Source organism: Seriola lalandi, unplaced genomic scaffold (genome assembly GCF_002814215.2).
Source record: "Seriola lalandi dorsalis isolate HSWRI2012SDOR001 ecotype SW California unplaced genomic scaffold, Sedor1 jcf7180002054314, whole genome shotgun sequence".
NCBI classification, from domain to species: Eukaryota; Metazoa; Chordata; class Actinopteri; order Carangiformes; family Carangidae; genus Seriola; species Seriola lalandi.
Genome location: NW_019524867.1, coordinates 1,078,201 through 1,088,053, shown reverse-complemented (window position 1 = coordinate 1,088,053; position 9,853 = coordinate 1,078,201). Strand labels below are relative to the sequence as shown.

The 9,853-nt window shown below is 37.1% G+C and overlaps 1 protein-coding gene across 2 annotated transcripts in view; it reads right to left on the bottom strand.

Moving 5' to 3' along the window:
• The window catches only part of rfx4 (regulatory factor X, 4), a 19,924-nt gene extending 11,966 nt beyond the window's left edge, over positions 1–7,958 (bottom strand). For both annotated transcript variants that reach the window (XM_023406718.2, XM_023406719.2), the window contains exons 1-4: positions 7,221–7,958; positions 4,668–4,754; positions 4,403–4,463; positions 607–730 (exon numbers count right to left, since the gene is read on the bottom strand). In XM_023406718.2, the coding sequence (XP_023262486.1) occupies positions 607–730; positions 4,403–4,463; positions 4,668–4,754; positions 7,221–7,263 (315 nt within the window). In that variant the 5' untranslated portion in view covers positions 7,264–7,958. The remainder of the gene's footprint in view (positions 1–606; positions 731–4,402; positions 4,464–4,667; positions 4,755–7,220) is intronic.
• Positions 7,959–9,853: the final 1,895 nt, after the last annotated feature.

Sequence of the window (9,853 nt, the reverse complement as noted above, 5' to 3'; positions counted from 1 at the left end):
GGGGGTTGGGGCCTGAGTCCAGGGTACAGGGGATGGCTGGGGGTAGGAAGGCTGAGGAACTTCTTGGGGTTGTGGGAACAGACGAAAGCACATCTCCTTTGGCTCTAGATTATGTGTTCAGTGAGCGGCCGCAGAGCTTTGCTTCACACTGAGCTGCAGTCGATATTACTTCAACACAGCGGCCAGAACTGCAGCACAAAACCAACCCAGGCATGAAATGGTCAGACTAATGCTTATGGCTGATGGAGTGGATGAGATTATTGCTTTCATAGGGGCTATCACATCCGACTGTTGTTTTGTATCCTCTTCTGCTGAGACATTTTGTTTACTTGAAACTTGCAGTGCATCCATAAATGTACATCAAACCCTGAAAAGCTGAGAAAAATCTTCACCATTGATCTTGGGGTGTCACTTTGCTTTTAAGGAACCGATCAACTGCACCTCACAATCATTAATATAAAAAATATTTTTCCGAGTTAGCGAGTTAATGACTTTCATGTAGTTTGAAGACATTTCAAGATGGTTGTGAGTTAAACTGGATGCAGGCGGGAATGACGAGTTATCAGACCGTTGAACCGTCATCTCCGCTGAAGTTTTGAATCTTACCTTTCCAAAGCTGGCTGCGTTCACAGGCTGTGTGTCATGCTTCTCACTGAAGTCTAGGTAATGCATGTAGAGGGCACTTCGGGGGATACACACACCTTCGGCTATCTCATAATTCTCCTCTAGCCTGTGAATGACAATGAGATTCATCAGTATCCAAAAAATAAAGTACATGTTAATACAGCATTAATATAAATGAGATGAATTGAAAGATACATAGAATACCAACCAATAAAAATGGTGAGGGAATTTACTGTGTAAATATCAGCAGAAGGTGCAGTGCAATTAAATAAAATGATGTGATGAAATTATACAATGTAAACTTTTGGATTTTATCTAATTACGAGGGGACATTATCAAACAGAATGTATATGTACCAGATTTAGGGATAATTTTCATCAAAGGTAAGTGGTTTAGAAAAATATAAAATGTAACACACAAACGTGCAGAACCACAATCACAAACACAAAACTGAATAATATTAAAAAACAGCAGCTTCATGCACATTAAAGCAGAATCAAGGCTGCACATTCACAGAACATCACATCATCACATCACGTCACACAGAGTATTAAAGCGTCTACGCAGACATTGAACACTACAGTTAGCCCCAAACAGCAAGCTGTCTCATTCAGTAACACACAGCAGTCAGCAGCACATATCAATACATTCTCGTAATTACATTACAACAACTGCTCCTGTGGGAATACAGGCGTAACAGACCATTCAAAAGCTAATTTTCCTGATAATAGTAAGCGACCTTTTCTCGCTAACAGATGTAGCGAACAAATTCTGATAAATTCTAGGCATATCTGCATTTTTGTAAAATTTCCCAACATATTTCATTATACACTTTACAGTAATCATGTGTGTATGTTTGGATTTGTATCTGTTTCATTTCCTGCATATAAGGAGGGCTGTGTTGGTTTTAGTGTCATCCTACATGACAGTGTCAAGCATGCTAAGAAACGTGTGTGGGAAAAAAAAAAAAAAAAAAAAAAAAAAAAAAAAAGCTGATTTACAACTCTGTACAAGCCTCTGTATATTTTTTCTGATGCACATCATACTTGCCATGATTTGAATTGAAATAATTACACTAGTTAAATCTCCATTAAACTATATTTTGGATATTAAAATTGATTAAAATCACTCATATATGAAAGGGTTTCTAGTACTGTAGATTCCAATAAGAGCCGTAACAGAACTTTTGCTTTCTTTAGTTTTCAGTGTCACTAAATTGCATTTTGTTGTGTCTGTTATCGGCAGATTCCCTAAGACATTAGTCACAATCAGCTGTCTGGAAAACTTTGCTGGCATCAGTGATGTGTCTCTGAATTGGTTCATCTTATCTGTCAGGGCCTCCTTTGTTATGCTTGGAGATGCCTCCTCTCGTGCTCCTCTCTTTCTTGGGGTCCCCCAGGGGTCTATTCTGGGTTCCCTTTTATTTTGTGGACGGTATGCAGTATGCGTAGACATAATATAGATCTTCATCATTACGTGGATGATACACAACTATATGTTCTGATAAAGCTTGGAACCAGTGAAAAACTGGATATCCATAAGTTTGGCATTTGTTGTAATGGTTTTAAATTATTTCATCTTGTTTAATTGTTTTACTCTTTGTTTGCTATAAAATAGATATTATAATTATAAGCACTTGATAATCTATTATTATATCAGTGCTGTGATACTATAGGGTTGTGTTGCAGTACTTCTGCCCCCTCACGGTCCAACAAAAGAAATCATTCAATGAAGCTTAAAAGCCTCTTTACTGTCAATGAAACATCTGAATGTGCATTACAGTTTGCTAATATAAACACTTGTTGGTCTAGCTATTAATCACATTATCTGTGTACAACTTACAAGTGACAACAAAAGGTCAATTAACAAAATAAAAACGGACCCAAAATTGAGCCTTGTGGGACACATCAGTACCACTGACCTCTGAGGTCATATTAACTACACATATTTTTTATTTGAGAATGATTTTACCTATTTTTGTGCACACCTTGATATTTAGGTGATAGATTTTGTAGGATATATGTTATTTAAAGATATTGAAAGATATTTTTTATAAATTAAGAAAAAATTTGCACTTTTTTAAAATGAATCCAAACAGCAGAGAACACAGTGAGGAAGACGTTACATGGCAAAAAATAGTGCTAACCGTTCTGCGGTTATCAATGTCTATAATGTGGCAACCAGATTTGAAAAATAAGCATATTAACTGCATTTTTTGATATGTTTGGAACAACCCCTTTTCTAATAATCTAATATTTTTTAATGTAGGAGGAGCAATGTCTCTGTTATTTCTAATAAATTTAATGCCCATCCTCTATATACACCAGTAGCCCCTTCAACATTCAACAATGGAAACTAAGTTACTTCTCTGAAGGACAGAATGGGAGTGTTTAAAGGAGTAACAGATTGATCAGTAAATTCAGTCATGGCCTTCATGAAGTCAACCAGCTACACATTCACTTATAATGTTGATAAAAATGCATTCTATACCTTTCCAAGCTTTTGTTACCTTATTTCAAATTCCTAAATATACTTTAGATAACACTTAAATAACCCTTTATTCCTATGGAATATACTGTATATGGCTACTGTAAGAGTCGCCTCAAAGCTGTGAACTGTCCTCTGAATTACAGCCAAACAAGAATTGTATTTTTAAAACTGGTTAATTTACTAATGGGTATTCTTTATCATTCTGGTGTAACTATAAACCTCAATCTACTGAGTTTTCTCAATCAGATACAATTGTGTATTCTTTCTGGTTTAATGAAAACCAAATGAATCAATCAAAAACTCAAAAACATTAAGTTTGTAAAAATAGAGATATCATTTAACTTTAACGCAACATCCTTCTAAAATTAAAGTATTACAATTATTACAGGGGCCAGTTGCAATAACATTTATGACTACAATGTCTCTCTTTAAAAAGAATATATAATAACAGGTACATTGATTCCACTCATGTTCTTCATGCTGAGTTTCAGCCTCCCACAGTGCAGCTTAAATCTGTATTAATATTCATTTAAGCTCATGTGTGTTTTGAATACTATTCAGTAGGGTGTCATTTGCCATGGGGCTCTGCAACAGGCAGGCACATATAGACTTCAAGTGTGTGTGGGGTTTGTATTTTATACATGCAGAGGATGTGAAATAAAACATAAAATCTTATCTGATCACATTTTAATGATCAGATGCAAAATTCGGGTTTGAAAAACAAAAGTTTCTCTAAATTTCCTGTTATTACTTAAAATACAAAATGTGTCCAATACATCACACATATAAAATTTAAATATATATATCTATATATATATATATATAGATATATATATTTTAAAAGCAGGACATCATTTTCATCTGTGTTTGTGGTGCAGTGGCACGATATAAATCTTACCTTTACCGACATAAGATCAGAAACCAGTGTGTAAAGAGACTGGTTCATGGTGTCATCTATGTGTGTCATGTAAAACTATTGAAATTAATGCAACATTGATATATAACATCCTGTTATGTGTGTAACATTTTATCAAAAGCAAAATAAAATGGGCTCATTGTAAACTTTAGCATTTTGTTTGTTATGTTGTAAAATAATGGTTTATTAAAAAGCCTGGTTTGAAGATTGACTACATTGTTTTTACATTAATTCACTATATTTGCTTTTCATTCCTGCTGTTTGACATAAAATTGTGTTTTGTTTTTTTTTTACATTTTCTCACTTTTATCTAATAAATTTTTACAGATGAGTGAAGGCAAAAAACATTCAGATTTGTTCTTAATAACTTACCATTCCAGAGTAGCTGGTGTTGAATGTGGTTTAGAGGCTCTGTTATTTTCTTTTTCTTCATCTGTAACATACAACACATTAAGGATTTTACATATAACCGACACAAGTGTTATTGTTGCTGAGCAAACATGGTTACATGACGTTTACTGTACTAAACACTTGACTATAAGATTAACAAGTGAGCTCTGGGAAACACACAACAGTATTTTACAAGATTCCTCAATGAAGTCGGTATTTTTAGTGTGACAGCGTTTGTCCTGCTTACGTTCATCGTTGGACATGTTCCCCAGAGACGTGTGACTGGAGTATCGCTTGCTCTCGCTCTCGTTGAGGCATCTTTCAATCCAACTCTCTAAGAAAGACATAAAGGACCACAGATCACCTCTGAGTACCACGCAGAAAAAGCAATTTTACGGTTTTTATTTAGACAGAAGTGAATGAAATTATGAATTTGGTAAGAATATGATTTTAAGAATTTAACAGTGGACACGTTCTTTGTCATTTGAGTAAAAGATCACTTAAAGCAGTTTTCCAGTATTTTTTTGTTTTTTGATTTCCACTGAAGCTGAAACTATCAATTTAAAAACTCACTTACTGAAGTGAACACCAAAGCCTTATTTACATAAACAGAGCAAATCACTGCCTATACAGGACACTATAAATGTCACTTGTGTGACAGGGTGAGCTGACAACAATCGATTGTATGGACAGCGCAGCAGCCATGGCTCTATTTAAGATGTTTTCACCAAGACGGCAGGAATCCAGCATTGTTCCCAGGAGACTACGAGCGTACACACTTGCTTAAAAGGGCCTGTGCACATTACTGAAGCAGTCTGGTGGAATAGAGGCCATTGTGCTGTTTTAATTTCTACTTAGAAATAGCTCGACTGGTGTGCTTTCTGTGACCGGGCTGCAGCAAAACACCAAAGCTTTCATGTAGAAACTGCCTGACTGAGTGGAAATCCATTTAAAATTCTTTTATTTGTTTCCTAAAAAGTATTCAGTATTTGATAAAAGTAATTAAGAAGGAAATTGTGTTGTTTGAATGCATCAAAGCATTTTCTGAATTTTATTTTTCTATGATACTAAGCTATAACTTCTTTATCAGCCAGTGACTGTCGAAACAGAGAGATGGAATAAAAAGTAGAATATTTTCCATTAAAATGGTGAATAAAAACTATTATGTAACCTAAAATGGAAATGAGCAGCAAAACTGCCTCAGACGTTTACGCAGTACATACAGCACAAAGGTAAACATGCTAAACTAAACCCTGTTCAACACATTAAAAACTCTAAACGTAATATTTCTTGAAATTGTGCAAATCTCTTTTTTTTTTTCTGTAAGTGAACTGACAACAGTCACCATAGCAGCTGTTGCTAGGACAGACTGTTGGCACGACGACCTGTTGGTGCAGCCCACGGGGGGATTCAGAGGAGGTCACAGATACTGAAAAGTTTTAGAAGTTTGCACTCGATGAGGATCTACATCGAGATTTTCGGCACGTGCTGATAGAAAAAAGCTCGGTCTGCAGTTAGAGTCCCATCATCATCACAGACGTCCAAACGCAGACGTGGAAGATGATTTTTCTTTTTATGTTAAATTAATTATTATTGTAATCATTAGAAGCTCACTGTTAATTGTCTGTTTGACAGCCTTTATATTACTGCTGATTAATAGTATTGAGGCTATCATGCATATCATATTGCCTGTTACACAATTAAAAAAAATATCTTGAACATTTGCATATTAACTTTGAATAAACACCACTGCTGTCACTGACATCTCTCATCATTTACTGACAGTATTTGCTTTTCTATACCTAAAAAAAAAGAAAGAAAAAAAAAAGAAGAAAAACAAACCCTGGAAATGAAAAAGTGAATCCACTGAAGCGAAGCTAATTCTCCACAGAGGCTCAGATCTCGAGCTTCATTTGCCACAGGAACAGATAAGTTGAGGATCTAAATAATTGGATTAAGTTTGATCAACAAGTGAAACGGATGTTCACTCATTTATTACCACACATTCAGGACCTAACTACTCTACACTGCACCAGCATACTACAAATGTGCTTTTTTTTCTGTCCAAGGCTAAATGATAATTCATTAACCCAGCATTTTTTAAATTTTAACAAATAGCGCCACTTCTCAACAGATAAGACAACGCACTGCATAATTTGTTTCTGTCAATCCTCTAATCAGATTGGTTATTAATCATTAATATTCCTGAAAGTTAAATAAAGTACTCAATTAGATAAGATACACAAATATTTTACTGATGAATTTGCAGTAAAATTCAGTTTGAACATGGATAAATGCTTTAGTTTTCCCGTTTTGCACTCAAAAAACAGAGAAATACACCGAACAGAGCAGGTGCATGATACTTTAAAGTGCACCATGATCTGCACTTGTTTTTATTCCTCCACTACAAATGATCATGACAATTTTTAAAATCAATTAAAGTGAAAAGACTGAAAAAACAGCAAGAAACCACTTGAAAAGTCAATGTTGCAGATTTCAGGACTATTCCTTGCTTACTGTGACTTTTCTTAAATCAATGAACAAGTGTGTTGTGCGACATAACAGCACCTGCCATAAATGTGTGTGACAAAAATCACTCACAATTATACAAAAAAAAATTTAAAAAAAGGAATCAGAAACGGGTTCAAATCAACAGCTGGGCATCCAGACACTTCCTCTGAATAACTACGGAGAAAGTTTGAGACTTCCAGAAGTGAAGCAGCAGAAACTCACACGACGTTTCTGAACAGAAGCTGATTTTCTAAACACATCCAGACAAGCAGAGTTTAACAGGACTGACCTGTGGAATCCATATCAGGCTCCTCCAGCAGCCCGCAATGCATCCTCTTCCCATCAACAATACTGGCTCCTCCAAGAAAATGGCTTAGTGCACGTTTCCCCCTGCTCGGCCGCTCTCCCCTTGTCTTGCTCAGTGTTTCCGTGACCACTGCCCGTCACAGGAGATGTTGAGGATCTGAGGTTCGCCCAGAGAGGGGTGGTGTTGGCGGAGGAGAGGGGGGAGGTGGGAATAAGGGAGGAAAGGGGGGTAGAGACTCCAGAAATCCAGCGGGGGGAAAGCCAGACCCGTCAAAATGTTTGCTGATGTTTCATGGGAAAGGGGCTGATTTTATAGGAGCCCTGATGGGGACATGTCATTGATAGGCTTGGAAGGCTGATGAATGGCCCCAAGTCAGATGGGGATGTGGCAAGGCTCACTGGAAGTCTTTTGTGGGGCTGTTTTGAATAAGAAAAGCTCCCTCCCAACCAAAAAAAAAAAGAGGCTTAGATCTACGCAGTCCTAACACTGTGGCCTCTCCGTCTTCCATTATGGCATTTAATACGTTTTTATACACCCCTGAGCTCCAAATAAACATACATCCCTACACAACTGCCGCTCCTGACTTTCCTCCTGATTTTAGCTCCCATTTCACATCTCACAGACACTTGTTGCCACATTTCATCTGTTTATCACCTCATTCCACCATTAAACCATCTTCACGATAACTTTTTCACTGAGACGACATGTCATTTGCTCAGACACGCATCCAAACATCCTAAAACTGCATAAGTGTAATTTTTTTGATGGAGTTCTCACCTCTTTTTGCTCACTCTTTTGCTGTGGCAACCTTATTTTTGGTGTGCCTCTGAGAAGAGGGAACGGTCACAAAGGGGGGGAAGTAAAAGTGCAAAGCCCGAGGCTGGGAGGGCTCTGATGGAGTGCCTGAGAGCTGGAGAAGGGAAAGCTGTGATTAGAATATGAATGGAACCACAGGAGAGGGGGAGAGGAGAGGGGAAAGAAGAGGGGAGAGGAGAAAGGCGGATTATGGCTGAATTACTCACCACACCATGGATAGCAAAGGAGGACTTTCTCTTCCAGTGCGCAGGCGTGGGCACCAATGCTGCTACTCACTGACACACACACCGCGCAGCCACCTGGGAGGACGGGTGGGACAGGGTGGCAGCAACATGCCATGGGACACTGTGCACAGGGTCATAGCTTGTTAAAACAGGGATGATGCATCCATTCAGACTCATGCAGGAAGAAGAAAGCTGCTGAGATGAGTGAAGGGGCAAAGCAACAGAAAACCATCTTTACAGATTATTAGAGTTAAACAAAACAATTTAACAGCACTTTAATGACTCAATATTCAAAGGCCTAAACGGTGCCCAGTGCAAAGCCGTGATCTCAAAGGAGGATCTAATTAATTTCTGTCAAATAAGGAGAAGGTGGAGTCTGTATCTCCCTCAGTGGACATTCTTCTTTCCATCCTGTTATCTGCTTATTAGAGCCTCATAAAATAGGACAGGTGCAGCCACCAAGAGCCTCTTCCACCCTTCCTATTCTCATACACTCTCCCCACACAAACGGATGTGTTCTGCTTTTGTCCAGTGAAAAGGCCCCAGTTGAGTCGTGTGTGTATGTGCGAGTGGGGGGTATGGTTACGCCACATACGACATGTTGGTGGTATTAAGGCTTCGGTTTAAAAAGAGGAAACCATACGAGTCAAAGCAACTTTCTCCTCCTACTGACATGAAAGAAACTGTTGCTCTGTATGTTTCTATATGATGCCACTGAACATTGTTGTATGTGACATCCAGCTGTCTGCTTATCACATGAAAGAGTGGCCCTCCACTTTCTACTGGGAAACCTAAAGCTTCTCAGGCTGTAAATAAATATATAAATAAATAAAAATGCTCCAAACAAAACTCCTATTGATTTTTAATGAGCAGCCAGTTTATAATGGATGTTATTACATCAAGCAGCAAATATGTATAAATATTTCATCTGGATATCAGTCCAACATGGACTAGGTGATAATTAAATATTATTATAGTGATTTTCAGCAATGATTAATTGATTAATAATTAAATTGCAATGATTCTGTTAATGAGTTCATCATTTTGAGTAATTTCCTAAGAAGGAAATACCAAAATTCTTTCTACACGGCTTCTGAAATGAGAAACTTTCTTGATTTTTGATGAAATTTCATTTTTTCACAATCTTTTTGACACTTTTTTTTTTTTTAAACCAATTAACTAATCAGTTAATCAAGAAAATAATTGTCAGATTAAATGATAATAAAAAGAATCATTAGTTGCAGGCCTAAAAAAAAAAAAAAACTAAGAAAATAAGTTACTTAAGTTTTTGTTCTACACATGAAGAATTTACTGTCATGTAATGCAAAACACAACAATATCTGACATTTAAAGATATCAGAAAATAAACGTATTTTCTATTATTTCAACTAAAAATTTTAACCATATTGCCCAATCCTTTCCAATTCACATTATTTTCTTCCATGTTTGCACGGTTTTCTGGGGTTGAATTCATAACAAAATAACGTTTTTTTGGGGGAGGTGGGGGGTGGATTCACATGCAACTAATTTCTTTGGCTGGAATCGAACCAGGGATGTCACCTGGACGTGCAAACA